The sequence below is a fragment of the Dasypus novemcinctus genome, chromosome 23 (assembly GCF_030445035.2).
Source record: "Dasypus novemcinctus isolate mDasNov1 chromosome 23, mDasNov1.1.hap2, whole genome shotgun sequence".
NCBI lineage: Eukaryota > Metazoa > Chordata > Mammalia > Cingulata > Dasypodidae > Dasypus > Dasypus novemcinctus.
The window spans coordinates 12,649,373-12,674,455 of record NC_080695.1 but is presented as its reverse complement, the minus strand read 5'-3'; the positions used below and the strand labels follow the sequence as shown (position 1 = coordinate 12,674,455).

The window sequence follows — 25,083 nt, the reverse complement described above, 5'->3', positions numbered from 1 at the left end:
ATATAAAATAATTAAAATAAGCAAATTTATAGAGTCAGAAAACTGATTAGAAGCCACCAGGGGCCAGGGGAAGGAGGGTATTAGGGAGTTATCGTTTAAGTGGTACAGAATTTGTTTGGGGTAAGGAAAGAGTTCTGGTAATGGATGGTGGCAATAGCAGCACAATATTGTGAATATAACTAATGTTATTGATTTGTATATACAATAGTGGTTAAGATGGGAAATTATGCATTATCTATATATTAACATAACGAAAGTTTAAAAAAATAGCACAGTGAAAACACTATTCAAAGAAAAATAATTTGAGAGAATGAGAGGCAATGAATAGAAGTTGGTCAAGGTAAAAAACGTTCCCAAGGATGCATACTGGTAGAACACAAGGAATCTATGGAATCAACTGACTCCAAAATTAGAATCTGGGAGAGGGAGCTAGGAGTAGGGAGAAAGGATCAGAGGCAGAAGAAGAAGTACAAAGGAGTCCTTTTTGGGGTACATTGACCCTGCGATGAAGGAAGATCCCAAGAGAACTATCTGGACAGACAACAGGAGCCAGTTCAGGGAAGCACAGAGGCAGAAAAAGTGCCAATCTTTTAAAGCAGAGTGAGAAGGAAAAGAGCAAAAGACACCCAACAGGGCAAACCCTGAGTTTTGAAGGTTCAGCCTTTGAGTCATTCAAAGAAGGTCACTAAAATAAGTAAAATGCTCTTAAGGAAAGACTTTACCTTATCTCTTTTCTTAGCTCATCTTCTGCTGCTTGATTTTCTCCAGGGCAAATCTTTGCCCTAAATTTCCTATAATTCTGTTCACCTTCTCTTTGCTGTTCTTGCTGATATAACTTCTTCATCCGTTTAGCTAAAGCACTCATAGAAAAGTCAAGACGCACTATTTTCTTACTAATTTTAACAGCTATATCAACCAGAGATACTGAAATGTTCTGAGGATTAGTCAACTTTTGAGGAATGTCAGTATTCGAAGAAATTTTTTCCTTTTTAAGACACTTTGTTTTTGAGGATGAGCTATCAGATGACTGAGGCAAAACTCTAAATTCATATCCGATATCCCTTTGGTCTAAATGACACTCTGTTTCTGAAAAATGATGGCCAGTTTCAGGTAATTTCTCACAAGAGCCCCCCTCCTCTTGTGAAGATCTGTCTTCAGGGGAATTTGTAGTATGGCCGCTGCTGATGCACCTGCCTGTCGACGGGGTACAGAGCTCCTCCTCTGAGCCCACTGGGGTGCTGCTGTGCCCCGAGTCCTCTTCCACCTCCAGTCTGTCCGACCCATCGCAGGGCCCCTCATCGGTACATATCACTTCTCCCTGAGGACCTGACACATCTCTTCCAGAGATGCACTTCTGGGAGGGCAGGGACTCTGAAGTGCTAGGCGGTGGTATGTGTGCTTTTTGTCTTGGAGAAATTTGTCTCGGTCCAGGCGTTTTCATGTGCTGATGAAGAGAAAAGGCCTCTCTCAGTCTGGTAATGCTCACTGCCCTCTTTTCTTCTCCTCGAATTCTTAACACAGGAGGACTGGCCTGCTTTTCTGGCAGGGGCGTTTCCATTTCTGTCGAACGCATTTTCATTAAATTACCTAAGTAAATATGAATGGAGGAGAACACAGGTACTGTACTGAAATGGAATAAAAGGATATTTTTACTTGAACAGGCACCTCCCTAATGATATCTTTGGCTAATAAACATATGAAAATTGGCCAACATTAGTCATAAAGGAAATAAAAATTAAAGCCCTAATATGATGCCACTGTATACTCACCAGAATGGGTAAACTTAAAAAAACACACAAGGAAGCAGATGTGGCTCAAGTGTTTGAGCACCTGCTTCCCACATGGGAGGCCCCAAATTCAGTACCCCCCCATGCCTCCTTAAAAACAAAAAACAAAGTTACAAGCAAACAAGCAAAAAAAAAACCAACTTAGGGGACCCAAGTATCCATCAAAAGATGAACAGATAAATAAAATGGGGTCTATCTGTACAATGGAATGTAATTCAGCCATAAAAAGCAACAAAGTTCTAATACATGCTGCAGAATGGAAGAACCCTGAAAACAACACGTTGAGTAAAGTAAGTTTCAAACAGAAAAGGACAGATATTGTATGACTCTCATACAAAAATGTCTAGAATAGGGAAATTCCGCAAAGTAGACTAGAGGTTACAGGGGATGCAGTGGAAGGAGAATGAGGTGTTACTGTGGGGACAGAGTTTCTATTTGGGGGGATGAAAAAGTTTTAGAAGTGGTGTTGCTGATGGTTGTGCAACACTGTGACACTGTGAATGTAATTAATGCCACCAAATTTTGTACTTAAAAATGGGGGAAACATCAGAGGTATCAGGTTTAGTTCCTGGTGCATCCTAAAGAAACAAGGAAGACAAATAGATACAGCAAGTGCAAACAATGGAGGGGATAAATAATAAAATAAATCTTTAAAAAATAAAAAATGAGATTAAAAAGGGGGAAATGGCAAACTTTATTTTTTATATATATTTTTTATGTTCTACATTTTTAAGACAATATAAACAAATGAACAACACCAGGGGTTCACAAGAATGAGGATCAAATGAAATGCTTAAATAATGCTGGCAGCAGTGAAAACACTACAACCACTTTGTAAAACTCTGGTAATGTCTCCTAAACCTACACACACCTGTGAGCCAGTGTCATTACTCCCATTAGCAATGCCTACATATCCTCACCAAGAGATGTGCACAAGGAAGTTCAAGGAAGTTTCATTCAAACAGAAAAAAACTAGAAACAACTCAAAGTCCACTAACGATAATATCTGAATACAATGGAATACTAGACACAAATGAACAAATTAATGAACTGCCACACGTGACCTAGATTAATCTCACAAGTAAAATACTGAAAGGAACCAATCACAAGAACTGCATACTATTTCAAATTAAAAACACAAAACTAATGTATGATGTTAAGTTAGGAAAATGGTTACCACTGTGGGGTTAGAGTCTGAAAAGGGGATCAAGTGGTCTTCTATGGATTCCTTCTTGATCTTGGGACAGATTTCAAAAGTTTGTCACTGTCAAAATTAATCAATCCACCCACTTATATGTTTGTGTCTACATGAATGCAACACATCCACGAAATGGTTAAAAGAAGGGCATTGATTCAACTGTGTTTCCAGATATTTAGATGTTTTGGGCACAACACCGTGAATGTAGTTAACACCAATGAACTCTATACTTGAAAGTGGTTAAATGGGAAATTTTATGTTGTATGTTACCACAATAAAAATATTTTAAAAACCCACAACTCTGTGTTGTACTAAAAAACTGTACAGAGGGAACCTGAATGTAACGATGGACTTTAGTTAATATTTTTCATCAATTGTAACAAATATACCGCACTGAAACAAACTGTTAATAATAAGAAGGGGAGTGGATGTGACTCATGCAGTTGAATGCCTACTTCCCACATGGCAGGTCCCGGGTTTGGTTCCCGGTGCTGCCTTAGAACAAAAACAAATAAGCAAACAAACAAGAAAACTGACTAAGGGGAGCCAATGGGGCTCAGTGCTTGAGCGCTGGCTTCCCATGTACAGGGTCCCAGATTCAATCACCAGTCCCGGAGCCTCAAAAAAATTAAAAATTAAAAAATTAAAAAATAAATTAGGGAAAACTGGGAGGGCCAGGGGTAGGGAATAATATGGAAACTGTACTTTCTGCATGATTTTGCTGTAATCTACAACTGCTTTAAAAAATGTTTTTAAAAAAGGGCACTATTAAGACATTCCAACATTCCCAGACAACAAAAACTGAAAGAATTCACTCCTAACAGATCTACCCTATAAGAAATACTAAAGGGAGTCCTTCATGCTGAAATGAAAGGATACCAGACTGACTCAGATTCACAAGAAACAAAAAGCACCAGTAAAGGTAACTAAGTAAATATATAAAATAAAATATAATAAAATACAATATAAATGCAACTTTTTCCCTCCTATATGATTTAAAAGACTGAATTAAGCTATAATTATAAATACTGCGCTAATGGGCATAAAAGTATAAAGATATAATTTGTGTGACAATAACAGTACAGAGAAGGTGGCAAGGAGATGAGCTATATAGAGGCAATGTTTTGGGATACTACTGAAGTTAATGTTGATACTAATCTGAACTAGATTGTTATAAAATGTAAACTGTAATCCCCAGGGCAACTAGTAAGAAAGTAACTCAAAAATATATAGTAAAAGAAATGACAAAGGCGTTAAGACTGTACAGTTACTGTAGACTTCTGCTCACATTATCTGTTTAAAATTTAGAAAAACTAAAGGGACCAATATCTCCTGAGACAGACCATACTGCATATCTGTGTGTGCTAAATGTGGTCACTCCCACCTTTTTCAACAGATTACCTTAAATCTGTAGCCAGACACTTTCTAGCAAGAAACATTCACTGTCTAAAAGAGAAGATACATTTCATGTTGAAAACTTTACCTTGGCAAAAATAAGGAAAGTATTGCAGTAGCTAAAAGTTTTAATAGCTGTTTAAGCCCTTGTATTTTTCTTACCTTCAATATTTAACAGTGGCTGCTGATTGATATTAAGTTTGTTCACATCACTATCAAACATTCCTATCAAAGAAGTCTTTAAAACTGCCAACAAAAGCTTCTCCTCTTGTAGTAAAATTTGCCGTTTATCTGGGGTAACATTGATATCAACACATTCTAAGGCAAAAAAGAAGACACTTATTATTTTTAAGTTAACCTTTAGTTACAGAACTTTCCCTACTCTACCATCTTACCCACTTGTACTTACAAAGAGTACCATTAAAAACATTACCACATCCAGATTAATATCCATAAACTCTAAAAGTAGGCTTTTAAATAAACAAGAAAAAGAGACCAATTTCTTAAGTAGATAAAATATGTAAGAACTGGAATCGGTAAATTGCAAAAGAAAAATAAATGTGAATAAACACATTAAAAACTGCAAACTAAAGTAAGATATCGTTTTAATACCTAACTGAATTTGTTTTAAAATTTTTAAGACCTAGTAAATTAGGGTAGATGTGTAAATTGGTGCGATACAGAAAAAGCCTTGAAAATCATATTCACCGTCCAATTAATTACATTTCTAGGAATTTATCCTGAGATAATCAAAGATAAGTATTTAATTATAAGTAGAGATTTATAATTTCGAAAAACTAAAAAATAACTTAAATATCTAAAAATAGAAGAATTAAAAACCAAGGCATATCCATACGCTGGAATATAATGTAGCTACTAAAATCATGTTTCTGAATAATTTTTAATTACATGGGAAAAGAAAATGTTCATGTCTAAGGATAAAAAAGGAAATATAAAATTACCCCAAAATTATTTTCTCTACACATATTTTAAGGTGTGCATAAATGTAAGTATTTAGAAAAAATACTAGAATGGCAATATACCAAAATTTTAACAATGCTATTATTACTAATAAACAGCATGTATATGAAATCAGTTTTTTCAAAACCAAGAACACTTTAGTCTTACGGAACTTCATGGCATCTTTCTAGTTTCTTCTTTGGTTGACATGAAAAGTCCTATTTTCCTTAACATAATTATGTCGTTTCAAGTAGAAAGCAGGAAAGTTTGCATAAAAAAATAAAATTACCTTACCACAAATTATTACCACAAAAGTCTCTTTCCAGTCATATCACAACTTTATAATTTCATTTCATCCTTTTAGGAGTAAATCACCAATTTTACTGAAATCTCAGTGGAACCCACCTGAATCAACAGAAATGTTAAGAACAACGAATGGATATTGATGTCGATTATACATGTGATAGACCTCATTTACAAGCCTGGAAACCTATATCAAAATAAAGAAATTAGAAAAGAATATAAATGTTCTCTTTCTCCAATGTTCTAAAAACATGCTATTCTAACCAACCTCTCAAAGCTTTATTGAGGTATAACTGACATACAATAACCTGCGCATATTTAATAAAATTTCCTAAGTGTACAATTTAATAAGTTTTGACATAAATATACACCCATGAAACCATCCCCAAATCCAGATGAATATATTTATTACCCTAAAGTTTTCTCATGCCCCTCAGAAGGACAGTTTTATTCATGGATTCCTAAAACTGAATCTTTTCCCAATTCACGAAATTTCATGAAGAAATTTCATTTCAGGGGTAGTTTAAATGTTCATAAAACATTCACATATACGTAGAAATGTATTTAATGACTGCAATGAGATTATTTTAAAAATTGCTCTAATTGCATTATAGGTTAAAAAAAAGTTATAAGTTGAACAATAAAGGTGTATTTTTTTTTTAAGATTTATTTATTTATTTCTCTCCTCTCCCACCCCCACCCCAATTGTCTGTTCTCTGTGTCTATTTGCTGCGTCATCTTCTTTGTCCGCTTCTGTCAGCGGGACGGGAATCTGTGTTTCTTTGTATTGCGTCATCTTGTTGTGTCAGCTCTCCGTGTGTGCGGCGCCATTCCTGGGCAGGCTGCACTTTCTTTTGCGCTGGGCGGCTCTCCTTACGGGGCGCACTCCTTGCGCGTGGGGCTCCCCTATGCGGGGACATCCCTGCATGGCAGGGCACTCCTTGCGCGCATCAGCACTGCTCATCGGCCAGCTCCACACGGGTCAAGGAGGCCCAGGGTTTGAACCGTGGACCTCCCATGTTGTAGACGGATGCCCTAACCACTGGGCCAAGTCCACTGCCAATAAAGGTGAATTTTAAAGTGACACCAGTCCCTTGCTGAAGATGCAAAGTCAAAACTGAACCACTAAAACACATGCAGCTCTCACATGGCAGGATCAAAATGGCAGCTTCCTTTCTCTGTGCCTCTGTTTATATAAAGTTCCAGTAAGAGGGCAAAGACTCAACCAGAGTCAAGCCTCACTGATGTAGTCCAATTAAAAGGGCCCCACCCCCACAGAAATCGATTCGTTCAAAAAACATCATCTTCTTCTTTTGGGGATTTATAGAAGAACGCCCCTTCCTCCCTCACTTGTCCATGTCTACACTTCTTGATGCTGTCAAATCAGTTAAAGATCATAACCTTACAGAAACATAAGGAATTCTTTGTCTTATCTGAGTTCTCGTGCTAGAATCATAAAGCAAGTACTCTACATTCAACTGTGTGGCCCTTAATCAGGCTCTCAGCATAGATACTTGTGATAATAATAACAGGTGAATGGAGACCAAAAACAATCTAGGAGAGGTCAAAACTACAAAATGAAGATGTCTGGGACTCTAAGAACCCTTGGAGGAATGCTGACCAGGCCTGCATGGCCAGCCCCCTACCCCAGTCAACCAGTTGGGTGTGCAATGTGAGAGGGAGGAGTGGAAGCATCCTGAAACAGCAAAGCCAGCAAAGGTGAACCATGTGGAAGTGCTGATGCTATAGGCTGATTTGTAGCACAATGAAAACAGAAGAATAACAGCTCACAGGAAAGATGGAGCTCAAATATGACAGATGTCACCTCTACTCTTAGATGTATCCGGGACTAGAATCATCAGCAGTATTCATCAATAAGGAAGAAAGACAATGGCATTCATTTTGACTGCCTGGCCCAGGAAGACAAATTTCTGTCTACTAAAAGAGATAGATTCTAAACTTAGATATATGGAAAATCATTTGATATTTACTAGAATTCGAGACATGCACATATGCTAGAAAATTTTAATTGAAAACAAGGAATATAAATAACTGCATATCTTTAAAAGAAATTCTTAAAATAAAGGAATTAACTGCTGCTATCATGTTAGTATTACTCAGTATTAATGACATCAAGATAGACCTCTAAAGAATCTTCATTCCATTATCTGAAATGTGATGCTACTTCTAAGATTTTAGAAGTAAATCATGAAATGAGGACACTAAAAAAGCATTAGACTATGCAGATTCCTATTAAATAATACTTTTATTCCATATTAGTAATTTAACCACAAAATTTGTCAAAATATTCTACTTCCAAAATATTCAATAATTATCTGAAACTAAATCTGGTTATCTCAAATATAACTGGAACTTGGATATGGGGTTAAAAAAAAAAAAAGTGCTTCCTTCAATCCTGCCTGCCTGCCTTTTTCACTCTTAAGGCCTTTGGATGCTCCTCATCTATATCTAAGTCAACATTTCAATGGTAGGAGTACCTCAGGGAACAATGTGCTAACCTGCTGATGTGGTGACATTCAGACAAAGAAACACATCTGCAAGGCAAGATGCTGTCATTGCTGCCTCTCCCATACATCCAGTATCAAGCTGGTTTTGCCTCAATTGTTGATGCAAACATAGTAAAATAGTATCTCGTTAATTTTTAATTATCTAAGTTAATACATACCGTTTACTTTTCAACAATGTCAATGTTAATATAAACCTTTTAAATTATAAACCTTTAATTTTTCACATCTTCAAAGTTCATATAAACCCCACTAATGCTTCACTGTTGCTCAAACACAGAAGTGACCACTATGAACTAGTTGTGTCAGTTTCTCTAGTAGGTGACCCATACATTTTTAAAATAATGCTACTCTTAACCATCATAACTACCTTAGAGCACTTATTTGTTCATAAAGTACTCTCTCACAAACACGTTACACACACACACACACACACGTAAAAACACATGCAACCATATCAAGATGAAATCAGTTTAAAGTTGAGGCAAAAAAAAATCTGGGCCCTTATTTTCCTGGAAAATGGACAGAAGGAAGAGACAATATAGACACCCACATGCATGTGCATCAGTCTATACTGAAAAGTCTAATTGATGGTGAATGTTCTGAAATGTCTACCTTCTTCAAATGGGGCAATTACTAAAACAAATAAATACATGGGCTATTAATGAATGTATGTACATACACATAAGATGAAACTGTAGAGATGACCTTTAAAAAGGTGTAACAAGATAATTTTAAACACTGAGTCAAAATCCAAAGTTCATGTAAATTGACTGTATCAGAAAAGGTTATTAAATAACGAATAAAGAAAATTAAAAAAATAAAAAAGTTAATACCTTGGCTGGGTCACAAGGCCGTCGATTGATAAAGAAAAATTGTCTCTCAGTTGAACTCCTTCCAACACCATGATCACAGTGTGAAATGAAACCTGAGATACTAGGCAATGTTAATATGATAAGCTCAGGATTCCAGAATGAAAAGAATTAGAAACACTTATCATATGGTATCCCCTTAAAGTAAATGAAATAAAAATAAAACACCTGGTGACATGCTTATTAATAAGTATTAAAATTTGTTACTGTGTGTCTGTGTACCATAAAATGGAATCTAAGATTTACGAATTATAAAAAGAATTCAGACCCTACAGAATGCTCTAAAGCTCCTACAATCAACAAATCCACCACAGGCAAAGTAAACTCATTTGTTTCAGCTCTCTCACCTTCCCTATTAAATCCTTGGCTGCCACTTGCCCCACTGGCTGTTCAGGTAGTCTAATCTTGTCTTCTGGATCTTTACCCATACCCCATACCCTTTTAAAATCTGCTCTCAGTTAGTAAACTTTTGTCTACTAAGGTGCTGGTAAGGGCTTGTTCTATTTGAGATCCATCTCAATTACTATACCTTAACATAAAGAAATGAAATTCCATCTTTCTCTTTTCAGGCAGCAGCCAATCCTGCTGGTGGAAATTATATATTTTTCTTACACTAAAGTAATGATACTGGACTGGACTATGAGTAAGGCAAGAATTAAAGGAAAAGCAGCCTTGAATGCCTTCTACCAGATTCCAGTCAAGCGAAACATTATACATTAAGTAATTGAAAAGTTATTCTAATTATTCAACAAATAGCACCTTTACTAGAAAGACTAATTCAAGAAGAAACCCCCTCAAATGTACAGTTACCCAGAATACTTTTTGAAGTTAGTGAGTCCTTACCACAAATTCTTTTTCAACAGTAATACTGCCCACAGTTCTATAATGGGCATATGAAACTCTTAAGCCTTAAAATCACTATCTTGAGCTTTAAACAAAAACAACAACAACAACAAAAAACCAGCACAAGAAAATGCTCCACTGTAATTTTCTTGGCAGCAATCAACTTACCAAAACAGATTATGTAGCACACTGGAACAGCTCAGCCCATACTCTTCACAGACGGACTCACTAGGGGGCAGCTGAACAAAAGGAATGAGGCTCTGCAACTAAAAGAAACCATAATTCACAGTTATTTCCTAATAAAGGCAGAGGAAACTGACTTAAGAAAGATATGAGAGTCTGTTTTCTTTTCTGGTCAAGCTATCTTCATTAAAAACTCAAAGAAACGTGAAGAATCTCAATAATTGCTTCTTGGAATGCTATAATTTTGACTTTTAGTTTTTTTTTGTTTGTTTGTTTTTTAAAGATTTATTTATTTTTATTTATTTCTCTCCCCTTCCTCCCCCACCCTGGTTGTCTGTTCTCTGTGTCTATTTGCTGTGTCTTCTTTGTCCGCTTCTGTTGTTGTCAGCGGCACGGGAATCTGTGTTTCTTTTTGTTGCGTCATCTTGTTTTATCAGTTCTCCGTGTATGTGGCACCATTCCTGGGCAGGCTGCACCTTGTTTTGCGCTGGGCGGCTCTCCTTACAGGGCACATTCCTTGAGAGTAGGGCTCCCCTGCGTGGCGGGGCACTCCTTGCGCGCATCAGCACTGCTCATGGGCCAGCTCCACAGGAGTCAAGGAGGCCTGGGGTTTGAACCGCAGACCTCCCATGTGGTAGACGGACACCCTAACCACTGGGCCAAGTCCGCCACCTAATTTTGACTTTTGATTATGCAGATGGAACACTTTAGCTCCTACGATTCATAATCAATACTCAGCCCACAATAATACTTTTTATATTCTCTTAGACAGACAGTAAAAGGATGCATTATTTCATTCTCTTTAAGAATAAAATAAAAAACATTCAGCTCTCACATATTAAGCAATTTTCATAAAAGGCACTACCAAAAAAATCAATGATTGGATTTTCTTCTCCAAATATCATTCTATGGTAAGGACAAGAGAAACCAGCCATAATCATGGGAACAATAAAATGTTTTAATGAAACTAGCCACCACTACCTGTTTCTGCCCAAACACAGATCCAATATTTTCCTTTATGCTGGAGCTTCCACTTGTGCATACCACAGGCTGTCGTTTTCCTTGTCCAACCTGATTGGTGCAATTTATACGAATGCCTGCTGAAATGATACAGTATGCATGTAAGACCTGTACCATTTTGGCATACTCCTGTTTATAAAACACAAACAAGATTCAACATTAATCGTTTAGTGACTACATAATTCAAGTCATATCTAATTTAAAGTTCTCATATCACCATTTATGAATAAGGGGAACTATTCCTGATTGAGTGATCCCTGAAGGGGCATCTTCCAATACAGTATAAAACGGAGCTCAAGGGCTTTGGCTCCTGTTCACATGCCTTTCATTTCTAAAAGGTCCGTGCCCACTGCAGAGAAATTGAAAAGTACATTCCCTTTGGACTTGTAATCCCACTTCTAGAAATTTATAGCCTTACAAAGACTGGCAGAAATGTACAAAGATAAATTAGAAAAACAGTCACCAAAATAAGTTGCAACTGTAAAAACTCAGAAACAACCAAAGTGATCACCAACAAATAGGCTAATTAAATTATGGTACGTCCACATAATGATACAGCAAGATAAAGAAGAGTGTCACTGACCAAAAAAGAGATCTACAATACACTGGAAAAAGTCATATGTAATGCAATCCTCATTGTTTTAAAAGAGAAAAACTGTATATATGATATGAACCTATTTGGGTTTTTTTTAAATCTAAGCATTTGTATAAAAATTGGATATACATGTACACACTTAAAGTCTAAAAGATATAAAACAAACTTTGGAGGGTAGTCAGAGACTATTTCAATGCCCTACCACATATAATTCTATATTATATGAATGCTTTACATTCAATATTACTTGCTTTTACTCTAATAATTTATCTGTCTGGAAATTTTTTCAAATACAAACAAATGAAACTGAAAACTAAAAGGAGTCTGAAAAGACATACATCAACTGTTAATAATGGTTATCTCTGGCAAGTAAGTTTTTTATTCCTGTATTTTCTGAGGTGCTAATTTTTCACAGCATGAAAAAAATAATAAAAAGTTTTCTCTGTATTAAACACGTTTTTGTGAAATGTAATAAAGTTAAAACTAAACAGATTACTTAACAAGAAAGTTTTCAGCTACATGTTTGAGTAACTGATTAAAAATAAATAAATGTTCACAGCAGTATATGCACATAACAGAGGTACAAGGAAAAAACACAAAGAATAGGTGATTGCACATCCCAGGTAACCACTGGTAGCATTCATGCACCTGTACTTCCAGGTTTTTTTCAGTGCATATTTAGACTGGATGTTTTGTTTTTACAAAACTGTAATCATACAGGATATTTTATAATCTGCTTTTAAATCATAACAATTATATAGCTTTTAGCTATATTTTTATTGTTTCATTTTCACTCATAAAGATTGTAATAAATCATCTTCAGGAAAATAAGAGCAATAAACTTATTAAAAATAAGATTAACCAAGATGGCAGTGTAAGATGTTCCAGAGTGCCACCTCCCCACAGAAGCTTTCAACAACTAGCAAAAACTAGCAGAGCCATCTTCCTCAGAACTCCGGAAATCTGTTAAAGGGTTGCAGTAACCGGGCAAACTGGGCAATGAGAGAAGAAGCTCCTGGATTCCTTGCTGTCCCTCTCTTTGCCCTCCCCAGCGTGGTACAGAGGCAGCCTGTGCTCCCACCATGGGGTTCTAGCCCTGAACCAGAGGGAGCAGTATAAGCCCTAAGAGCATAGGAGGGTGCTGTATGTCGATGTCAACCTATCAGGTGGCAGCCTGAAAGAGTGAACCAGGAAACTCGCCCCAGAACTTGCCTGCCAGTCAGAAGCAGCTGGAGGACAGCTAAAGCAGTATAGGAAACAGAAGTTAAAGTGGCCTGGGGCAAAGTATATAATAGAGCACCCAGGATGGGCAGAAAGTATATTTCATAGGGAATAGAGGGGCATTCGGATTCCTGCAAACATGGGAAATTCTAAGGCCATGACCAAGCACAAGCCCAGGACAAGACTCAGGATCAGAAACGACATAGAGGATCCTGCACGGCACATTTGCCTCAGGCTGGTCTTCAAAGGAAGGCTACATCTACAAGACAGTACCAGCAACAGAGAGGCAATTTGCAAACATCCTGAAAAGTGGTTTTTTTTTTGGCATCAATTTGTTTTTGTTAGTTGGCACTCAAGGAAATCTCTGTCACACCATTAGTTGGAGACAAACTTAAGGAAAAGCTCAGGGACTAAATCCCAAAGTTAACACTTTAAAATATTAAATGTACAGTATACAACAAAGACTGCAAGAAAAGAAAGAGGAAATGATGGCCACCCAAAGGAATAAGAGAAATATCCAGAAATCATCAACGAAGAGAACCAAACTCTTGCCTTACCACAGACTTAAAAAAAAAGATCCTCAATATGCTCAAGGAGATAAACAGGGACAAAAAAACACTAACCAACAACAGCAACAAAACCCAACAGAGACAGAACTAAAGGATACCAGGAAAACAATAAGTGAACAATATGAAAATCTCAATAAAGAGATATAAATTTTTAAAGGAACCAAAAAGTAAAAAGAGTTGAAGACCACAATAACTGAAATGAAAAATTCCCTGGGAAGCAGATGTGGCTCAAGCAGTTGAGTATCTCCTTACTACATGGTTCGGTTCCCGGTGCTTCCTAAAGACAAACAAAACAAACAACCCAACAAGCAAACAAATGAAAAAAACAATTCAGGGGAGCTGATGTGGCTCAGTGGTTGGGCACTGGTTTCCCACTTATGAGTCCCGGTACCTCAAAAAAAAAAAAAAAATCCCTAGAGGAGTTCAAGAATAGATTGGAGCAGGCAGAAGAAAGCATCAGTGAACTCCAAAGACAAAACAATAATAATGCAGCTTGAGAAGAAAAAAGAATGGAAAAAAAAAAAGGAACAGAGACTAAAGAGATTTGTGGGACACCATCAAATATACTAATATATGCATTACGGAACCTGCAGGAGGTGAATAAGAGAGAAAGGGGCAGAGGGAATGCTCAAAGAAAATAGTGGCAGATAACTTCCTAAATTCAACAAAAGACATAAATATGCACATTTAAGCCGCCCAATTAACACCAAACAGGATAAGCTCAAAGCGAACCACACAAACACAGAGCAATAAAATCTGTTAAATGCCAAGGACAAGAAGAAATTTCTGTAAGTTCCAAGAGAAAAGCAATGTGTTATGTACCGGGAGTCCCAATAAGATTAAGTGCCAACTGCTTATCAAAAACCATGAAAAAAATAATAATAAAAGAAAAGAAAAAACACATGGAGGCAAGAAGAGAGTGGGATGAAATATTTAAGGTGCTGGAAAAAAAAACAATTGCCATCCAAGAATTTTACATCCAGCAAAACTTTCTTTCAAAAATGAGATAGAAATTAAGACATTCCCAGATAAATAAAAGTTGAGGGAGTTTGTCAGCATTAAACTTGCCCAATAAGCAATGCTAAAGGGAGTTTTTCTTCAGACTGAAAGGGAAGGACACTAGTCAGTGGATCAAAACAGCATAAACAAATAAGGTAACCATATGGATAATTATAAATGCCAGTACTTATTTTTTGGTAAATAATGCCATTATTCACTTCTTAGGGGTTATAAATCACAAATGCATAAAAAGTAACAATCTATGGTTCTGGACATAGAATGTGTAATAAAATATAATTTTTAGCAAGTACCAAAAAAGGTGGGGAACAGAGGGATATAGGAACAGTATATGCATATGCTATTTAAGTTAGGTTGGTATGAAATCAGATTGTTAGGGACTTCGGATGTAAAATTTAGGCCCCGTAGTAACTGCAAAGAAAATACCTGAAAAATATATACAGAAATGAAAAGGAACTCAAAATGGTACACTACACAAAATCAAATAAATATGAAAGTAGGCATTAAAAGAACAATTGGGGGGGGGGGCAGAGAATAAGACAAAGACCAAATAAATAAAATGGCTGAATAAAGTAGTGTATTACCAGCATTTTAAGTTTCTAAAGAAGTTGAATATAGATTTGCCACGTGGCCCAGCAATACCACCTCTAGATATATACCCAAAAGAACTAACAGCAGTGACAAGAATAGACATTTGCACACCAATGTTCAGAGCAGGATTATTAACAATTGCCAAAAGATGAAAACAACCCAGGTGTCCATCAACAAATGAATGGATAAAATCGTAGTGTACACATAATATAATATATGCAGCTGTAAGAAGAAATGAAGTCATGAAGCATATAACACGGATTAACCTGCAGGACATTACGTTGAGTGAAGTAAGCCAGACACAAAAAGGACAACTAGTGTATGACTGAGCTATTATGAACTAAATATATTGTATAAACTCATGGAGTTAATAAACAGAATATGGGTCACCAGAAAATAGAAGGAGGTTAGATAATGGAAAGCTGAGGGTTAATTTGTACAGAATTGGTAAAAAGGTTGTTTGTTATCTACGGAAATAAACAGAAATGGTAATAGGACATCGTAGTGTCTATAACTAGCAGTGCTATTATATGGGTATGACAGTGGTTGAAAGGGAAAGTCTGAGGTCATGTAATTACTAGAAGGAAAGCTAAAAAATGTAACATGGGACTATAGCATAGTGAAACCTCACATGAAATATAAGTATGGGTAATACTGCATACATAAGATAGTTTTTCTTTGAAACTGAGCAAGTGTATCCTAATGTTACAAGATGTTAATATCAGGCAAAAATACAACTAAAGCAAACTATGGACAGTAGTGTACAGTTATATATTAATAATCCTCCATTAAGGAACACTTGAATAGACAAGGGTGGAAAAAAGAGAGGGTATAACTAAACTAGAAAAAAGGGGTACTACATATTGCTTGCCTCCATCTATACAAAATATTAATACAAATAAGCTGGAGAGACAGAAACAGAATAGGAGGGGACGCATAGAGTGAGAGGTGATGAGTTTCTTTGGTCTTTTTGTTTTTTATTATCATCATCATCACTGGAATAATGAAAATGCTCTAATAATGTCTGAATTGAATGCAAAACTATGTGATTATACCAAATTGCACTGATTCTACACTTTGGATGGATTGTATACTTTATTAATATGCATCAATAAATTAAGAAAAAAAGATCTCAAATCAGTAATCTAACCTCACAAATGAAGGATCAAAAAAAAAGAAGAGCAACTACACCCAAAGTGAACAGAAGGAAGGAAATAACAAAGATTAGAGCAGAGCTAAATGAAACAGAAAATTTTAAAACATAAGGACAATCAAAGGAACCAAAAGTTGATCCTGTAAAAAGATCAACAAACATTTAGCTGAACTGACAAAGAAAAAAGAGAGGGTATAAACAACTAAAATCAGAAATGAATGGGGGACTTGACCACCGACCCAACAGAAATAAAAGGATAGCATGAGAGAAGGGGTGCTGATGCTTAATGTACATAGAAATTTTAATTCCTTGGCTGTAAAAGTGTGGAAATGGATAGAGCTGATGTTAACACATTATAGAGAATATAACCAAGACAGCTGGTTTATAAATGTGATTGTAGCTGACAGGGGAACCTTAGGGACATAAATGTCAAAAAACTAGAAAACTAAATACAACAGCATAACTAAAGAATTATACACCATGACCAAGTGGGATTTATCCCCGGTATGCAAAGGTAGTTCAACATAATAAAATTAATGTAGTACACCACATTAATAGAACATAGAGGGGAAAAAACAAATGATCATCTCTGTTGACACAGAAAAGGCATTTGACAAAATTCAGCATCCATCTTAATAAAAACACTCAGGAAACTATGAATAGAAGGAAATTTCTTCAACATGATAAAGGGCATCTATGAAAAGTTCACAGCTAACATCATACTCAATGATGAAACACTGAAAGCTTTTCCTCTATGATCAGGAACAAGACAAGGATGCCCACTGTCACCACTATTATTCAACACTGTACTGCAAGTTCTAGTAAGAGCAAATAGGGGGAAACGGACTTGGCCCAGTGGTTAGGGCGTCCGTCTACCACACGGGAGGTCCGCGGTTCAAACCCTGGGCCTCCTTGACCCGTGTGGAGCTGGCCCACGCGTGGAGCTGGCCCAGGTACAGTGCTGATTCGTGCAAAGAGTGCCACCCCGCGTAGGGGAGCCCCGCGCACAGGGAGTGCACCTGTAAGGAGAGCCGCCCAGCACAAAAGGAAAAGTGCAGCCGGCCCAGGAATGGCTCCGCCCACACTTCCCTTGCCCCTGACGACAACAGAAGCGGACAACGAAACAAGACGCAGCAAATAGACACAGAGAACAGACAACCAGGGTGGGGTGGGGGGAATTAAATAAATAAATAAATCTTTAAAAAAAAAAAAAAAAGAGCAAATAGGAAAGGAAAAGAAATTAAAATGCACTCAAATTGGAAAGAAAAATAAAACTCCTTCTATTTGTACATGGCATGATCTTATATACAGAAAATCCTGAAAAATCCACAACGAAGCTGCTAAAGTTAACAAATGAATTCAGCAAAGTGGCAAGTACAAGATCAAAAGAGCCAAAGTCAGTAGAGTTTTTATAAACTAGTAATAAGTAATTGAACAGGAAATCAAGAAAAAATTAAATTTACAGTAGCATCTAAGAGAATAAAATATCTAGGAATAAATTTAACCAAGGCTATTAAGGAGATAAACACTGAAAACTACAAAACGCTGCTAAAAGAGAGTAAAGAAGACCACAATAAATGGAAGGACAGTCTGTGTTCATGGATTGCAAGACTAGATATTGTTATAATGTCAATTCCACCCAAAACAATTCACAAATTAAATGCAATCCCAATCAAAATTCCAGGACTCCTTGGTTTATAAATGAGACTGTGGCTGAAAAGGGCAATCTAGAGATGTAAATGTCAATCGAAAGAAAGCTAGAGAATAATCAAGGGACTGAATAACACAATGAACCCAGAAGTGGATAAGAATTGTGGTTAATAGTACAAATTCAAGAATGTCCTTCTGTGAACTAGAAGAGATGTATGTCACTATTCAGGGTGGTGGAAACATGGAGAAGCATGGGAAAAATACAATTAATTTAATCTATGGACCATTGTTAACAGCCATACTATAATATTCTTGCATCAATGCCAAAGATGTACTCTGTTAAGAATAGGGGAGTAGGAAAAAAATATGCCAAATGTATACTAAGGACCATCCGTTAATGGTAACAGTCTGTTGATATTATCTCATAATCTGTAATAAATGTCCCACAATAGTGTGGTGTATTGGTGAAGGGTTATTGTATGGGAATTCTACACGTGTATGATTTTTTGTAAGTGCACAGTTTCTGTAATAAAACGATATATATATATATATTTTTTTTAAATTCCAGCAGTCTTTTTTACAGAAATGGAAGCACAATCATCAAATTCATATGGAATGACAAGGGGACCCAATTGCCAAAACCATTTTAAAAAGTTATAAGACTCTTATTTCTCAATTTCAAAACTCATTACAGGGAAACAGATATGGCTCAAGCAACTGAGCTCCCGTCTACCATATAGGAGGTCCAGGGTTTGATACCTGGGCCTCCCGGTGAAGGCAAGCTGGCCTGTGTAGCAAGCTGGCCCACATGGAGTGCTGCCCCACGCAGCCCCACGCAGCAGTGCTGGCCAACGCGGAGAGCTGACAGAGCAAGATGCAGCAACAACAACAAAAAAAGAGACACAGAGGAGAGACAATAAGAGCTGCAGTAGACCAGGGAGCTGAAGTGGCACAAGGGAATGATCGCCTCTCTCCCATTCTGGAAGGTTCCAGGATCAGTTCCCAGAGCTGCCCAATGAGAATATGAGCAGACACAGAAGAATACACAGTGAATGAACATAGAGAGCAGAAAATGGAGGGAGGGGGGAGAAATAAATAAATAAACTTACTACAAAGATACAACAAACGAAATAGTGTGGTATTGGCATAAGGACAACAAAAAAGACCAATGGAATAGAATTGAGAATTCAAAAATAAACCCTCACATCTATGGCCAGTTAATTTTTTTTTAGGTACTGGGGCCAGGGATTGAACCCACGACCTGGTATGTGGAAAGCTGGCACTCAACCACTGAGCTACATGGGTGCCCCTAAGTTGTTTTTTTCCTTTGTTTGCCTTTTTCGTTTCTAGGAGGCACTGGGGGTAGAATCCAGGACCTCATACATGCGAAGCAGGTAGTCAACCACTTGAACTATATCTGTTCCCTGCCAGCTGATTTTCAACAAGGGTGCCAAGTCCACTCAATGGGGAAAGAATACTCTCTTCAACAAATGATTCTGGGAAAACTCGATATCCATATGCAAAGAATGAAAATAGTCCTATACCTAACACCATAAACAAAAATCAACTCAAAATGGATCACAGACCTAAATATAAGAACCAAAACTATAAAAATCCTAGATAAAAACAGGACCTTGTGTAAGGCAACAGTTTCTACAACTTTATAGCAAAACCTCTAGCAACAAAAGAAAAAATAAGTGGGACTTGAGCAAAATTTAAAACTTTTGTACATCAAAGGACATCATTGTGAACATAAAAAGACAATCTATAGAATGGAGAAATTATTTGGAAACCTCATATCCAATAAGGGTTTAATATCCAGGCTATATAAAGAAACTAAACAAAAAGATAACCCAGGTAAGAAAAAATGGGCAAAAGAATTGAACAGACATTTCTCCAAATAAGATATAGAGATGGCCAATAAGCATAAGAAAATACGCGCAACATCACTGGCCACCAGGAAAATACATATCAAAACCATAATGGTATTGTTTCATACCCACTAGAATAGGTACTAATAAAAATTAAAATTAAAAAAAGGAAAATAAGTGTAAGAGAGGATGTGGAGAAAAAGGAACACTCATTCATTGTTGGGGTGCGGGGAATATAAAATGGTAAGGCTACTGTGGAAGACAGTTTGGTAGTTCCTCAGAAAGTATAAAATCTTATGACCCGGTAATCGCATTTCTAGGCATATACCCAAAAGAACTGAAAGCAGGGACTTGAACAGAGACTTTCACACGAATGTACACAGCAGCATTATTCAGCATTACCAAAAAGTGGTGTCCATAACCAATGAATGCACACTCAAAATGTGGCATAGACATACAATGGCATATTATTCAGCCATAAATAGGAATGAAGTTCTGATACATGCTACAACATGAATGAACCTTGAAGATACCATGTTGAGTGAAATAAGCCAGATACAGAAGGTCAAATATTATTTGATCTAATATGAAATGACTAGAGTAAGTAAATTCATGGAGTCAGTTACTAGAATACAGGTTTCCAGGGATCAGAGTGGGAACAGGGAACGGGGACTTGATGCTAAAGGTACAGAATTTCTGTTTGGGGTGATAGTAAGTTTTGGTAATGGATGGTGGTAATGGTAGCACAACATTGTAAATGTAATTACCACAACTGTATTACATATTTGAATGTGGTCAAAGGGGGAAATTTTAGATTGTATATGTGCTACCAGAACAAATTTTTAAAAAAACTATCAGAGTAACGTACAACACAAACAGGGAGCCTTAAGATAAACTATGGACTACAGTTAATGAAAGAAAGGAAGGAAGAAAGAAAAGAAAAAATCATCCTAAAGTTGTCTTTGATGGGAATAAACTAAGTACTTCTCAAAAAATTAAGGGAAGAGGATCAACTGAAGAGTAACCACTTTAGCAGAAATTTTAGTACATGTTTATTACACCTCAAGACTCATGAAAGTTGCAATTTACTGTACCTTTTTAATATTTTTTTGAAATTCCTTATGGCGCACGGGTAGCGTATAAAATAACTGCTGCACACTGACCGTCGTTCCTCTTGGTCGTGGATAGGGGCTTTTAAGAACAATCTTCCCATTGTGATCAAACACCAATCGCTTCCCAACCTTTGCAGACTTGTGACAAGTAGATATAGTGACATCACTGTAAAAGAATACACGGCACAGTATGTTCATTTAGAGACCCACAGAGGTTGGACCTCACATACTCATTTTCTCATTTTTCTTTCTCTCAAAAACTCTTAACAAAAAAATGACCAGACGATCCACCCTCTGAGATAATGAAGAAGGTTTAAATGGGGGCAGAAGCATCATAAATATGTTTGGCACTTACTAGATAATGAGACAAAGAGCTCTGCAAACACTTTGTTTTGATAAAAATTTTTGATATTTTTGTTGTTGTTGTGGAACTGCAAAATAAAAAAGGATCTCACGATTTACTTATTCTTAAATAAAGATTTCTCAATTTCATTATTAATGTTAACCAAAGTTTTAAAAAGAACTCAAAAGATATTATAGTTCATGCACATAAAAATTACTTACAAAAATTTGGACTCTGTTGAGTAAACTTAAATAATTGCTCAGGTTAATTTTTTTCCTAAAATTTGAAAACAAATTAAAACAAATGGTACCTATAATTTATTACCTATGTATTTTTTAATTGAAAAGTGACTGCTTTAATAAGGGTAATAATTTTTTTACAATACTGTTTGCTTCACTGGAACTTACATTTCAGGAATATTACTTAAGATTGGTAGTAAGAAAAAACAGAATTCAGAACTTAGAAATTCAGTCTTCAGATTAAAAAGTATACACAATAATGATTCTACTAATACTTCTGATTTTCAGAGAGATTTTTATGAGGGGTCAAGTCTATCAATAAAAAGATTGCATCACCTCAGTGCACAAAGTGAACTCAAAGCTTCCCCCCGAAAGCCAAAGGTTTCAACATGTGTGAGATCAGCAAACTCTTGAATCTTAGATGTATGATGTTTCAGAGCTGAAAAAAAAGATGTAAAATTAGACCTAAAATATCTAAAGTGACATATAAATGAATATATATGTAATACCTAGTAATAAATTTTAAAAGCAGTATCTGTGTTTTCTAAGATCACGTTACTTAATTCTGAGATACTTTGACCAAATATTTAAAAATAGTCAGGGGGAGTGGGTGTAGCTCAGTGGTTAAGCTCCTGCTTCCCATGTATGAGGTCCTGGGTTCATATCCCAATTCTTCTTTATAAATAAATAAATAAAAATAGTTCGAAAAATTCAACTTACTTAAGCCTTCAAAGTTTTCTTCTTCTACCCCGCATCCATTGTCTGAAACTTCGATGAGATCCACCCCATAGTCTTTAAGCCTTAAATCTAAAAAGTTTAAAATATCTATTTCTCAAAGAATTGACCCATATAAAGCCTTGACATTCACATTATGTATACTCTATTTAATACACATAAGAGTTATAACTGTACTTTAACTTAAGCATACTATTGCCATATTGTTTTATTTTTAAATACTTTTTGGCTATTTACAAGCCCAGATGAAGTAATTTTGGTTTCCTTCCTTCCTCCCTCCTTCCCTCCCTCCCTCTCCCTCTTTCTTTCAAAAGGAATAATTTTAACACAGTCAATAAAGAGGACAGGTTCTGGAATCAGATTTCATGGGATCAAATTTTACTAGCTATATAATCTCAAAAACAGTAAATTCTCTGTTCCTTAATTTCCTCATCTGTAACATGGAGACAATAATAATGATCATAATAATTCCTATCTGCAGATTAAATAAAGCATCCCATCTGTAGTTCTTAGTACAATGCCTACCTAGCACACAGTAAGAGCGCAATAAAAGTCAACTGCTACTATGATTATGATCACTTAGCTAAGTGCTAGGCACATAATAGGTGCTAAATTTAATTTTTAAAAAATAATAATTTACTGATATACTGAACTTCACTGTCCTATTACACTAACAAATATTTCTTGAAAAAAAAAACAGCATAAGCTGATTATTTCTTGTGGTTTCAGGTTCTCACAAACTTACCAATATTAGTGGCACCAGCATCCACACTATTTTCTACCAATTCTTTCACAGCAGTACTTAGACTCAGAACCACTTGCCCAGAACAAATCTGATGGACTGACTTCCGATCAATGGGTTTGATGGCCTTAGCAAGTTCTATGCTAAAGAAATCAGTTATGAAAAACAAAGTAAGTATCAAGTCATATATTTTCATGCTGATTTTAACTGTGGTTTCAACTGTTAGTAGTTTTAGTTTTTTATATTAGCAAATCTAGTCATCATTTTCATGAATGTTGTTCTAGTCCTTAAACATCTGTCAAAAAATACTGGTGAACAGATACTTCAAATCTAAAAGATACTTAAAATCTAACTATAGAGGGATCCAAATGGAGATCTGGAGATCCCTTGTATCTCTTCAAATACCAGTCAATCATCTTTTTCAACAATAGGATGTTCTTTCTTGAAAAGGGAAAACAACATTTCCCACACAATTTGAAAAACCAAGTAGGATGGGAAATTCAGGGTTCATGTCAAAACCATCTTGGAAGCTGGGTGCCAAGTGCGTAACTATTCCCAGTAGCTGCTTCTGAATCCCCATTCAAATCAAGTCTGTTGCTGCCTTAGCAAAAGACTTCAAAGTTCTTGATGTCCCTGCTTTAAGTTTTCTAACTGGTTTGTCTCCACTTCCTCCCTAATCCAATTCACCAGGATTATCCTTCTCAATCACAAATCTGGTCAAATTAATATTCTGCTTAAAAACTTACTAGTGTGCCACTGTGTACCGTAGGAAGTTTAAAATCCAGTCCTCGTTCAGTCTCAATTTATCCTTTTCCAAGTTGCCCCTCTAGTCACAGTAAACGACTGTTTTCTGAATATCAGAAGTTATTTTAGACACTGGGCCTTGACTATGCAGGTCCCTACGGCGGCACTACTCCCCTCCTCCTCATCTACCCGGCAAACTCCTATTCATCCTTCTTGATACAGTACCTACTGGATAAATTTTTATTTAAAGAATGTATTGTATATGTTAATTCAACAATTTCTACTAAATGGCTTAGTTAATAACATGCATGTAACAGAACACTGGAGGTTCCCTGGACAGAAATCTTTGGTTATTACCCACCGCATGTAACATAGAGCAGACCTTCAATACACCTTTCTGAAATAAACGAACAAACATCTTCAGTCATCATTTGACCTTGCAAACAATTCTCGTTTGTCCTCAATGTGCAGGAGCTCTAAAACTGAGTGTATTTGGCAACACACCACAGGCTAAAAGGTTCATTCCCGATACTTAAAAAGACTGGAGTTGCACATTTAACCACAGGTGGCGAATGTGTGTTCACCAATCTGAAACTGAATTCAACAGAGCATTCCATATGCTACCCGGAATTCGGTGTAACTTAACTAACCAGAAATTACATATTCAAAGAGATATACAATCACTTCAATTTTCAAAAAATGTGCGACCGTGCAAATTAGCACGTGTCTTGAAACCCAAGAAAAGTTAACCTCGAAAGCGAAAGAGGAAGAAACAAGGTAAAAAAGACCTGATTTCAATCTCTTTGGAGTTCCTGCTCCGGGAATCAAGCCCACGGACTTGTGAACGACGTCTGGGCAGAGGCCGCCTGGGAGCGGGTGGAGTTCAACCCCTCAAAGTCCCCAATTCCTACGCCCACAGCACCATGGACAGGAGCAGGGCTCCGACGGGAACGCCAAAGGGCCAAACGCGCAAGGGCACCCGGGTGACACTAGGCCACAGGGCCGGACTCGGGGCCTGCTCGGGGCCTCCGCGCCGAGAGCTCGCCGAGCGCCTCGGTCACTTCCCCCTCCTTTCCCGGGGGATGGAAGGCGGGGAATTCGCCGGGGCGGCAGGGAAGGAGGAGACTGGCGGCCCGGCTCACCTCGGCTCCTCCACACGTTCCATGGATCCAGAGCGCGGCCCGCCTCCCGGACAGCTGGAGAATTCCCGCCGCCGCTCTCCCGAAGGCCCCGCCTCCCGAATGCCCATTGGCTGCTGCCGCTCCTGAGCCCCACCCCTTCCTGGTGGGAAGGGAAACGCTTCCCTCATCCCCTTCTCGCTGATTGGTTGGATCAAAGGTTGCGTCCGTGATGAGAGAGGGCCTAGGCCAATCAAGGTGCACGGACTGCACTTTCCCGAAATCCCGCAGGAGGGT

General features: G+C 37.1%; 1 protein-coding gene across 6 annotated transcripts in view; it reads right to left on the bottom strand.

The window, feature by feature from the left end:
• Positions 1-25,054, bottom strand: part of PMS2 (PMS1 homolog 2, mismatch repair system component) — a 40,128-nt gene extending 15,074 nt beyond the window's left edge. For 2 of the 6 annotated variants that reach the window (XM_012525612.3, XM_004459702.4), the window contains exons 1-11: positions 24,811-24,977; positions 22,928-23,067; positions 22,168-22,254; positions 21,784-21,886; positions 20,848-21,031; positions 11,048-11,215; positions 10,052-10,149; positions 9,005-9,104; positions 5,746-5,830; positions 4,543-4,698; positions 723-1,587 (exon numbers count right to left, since the gene is read on the bottom strand). In XM_012525612.3, coding sequence (XP_012381066.1) covers positions 723-1,587; positions 4,543-4,698; positions 5,746-5,830; positions 9,005-9,104; positions 10,052-10,149; positions 11,048-11,215; positions 20,848-21,031; positions 21,784-21,886; positions 22,168-22,254; positions 22,928-23,067; positions 24,811-24,977 — 2,153 coding nt within the window. Of the gene's footprint in view, positions 1-722; positions 1,588-4,542; positions 4,699-5,745; positions 5,831-9,004; positions 9,105-10,051; positions 10,150-11,047; positions 11,216-20,847; positions 21,032-21,783; positions 21,887-22,167; positions 22,255-22,927; positions 23,068-24,029; positions 24,066-24,810 lie in introns of all 6 variants that reach the window. The other 4 variants (XM_071211138.1, XM_071211139.1, XM_058285773.2 and 1 more) reach the window with 4 other exon arrangements.
• Between the last annotated feature and the right edge of the window lie 29 nt (positions 25,055-25,083).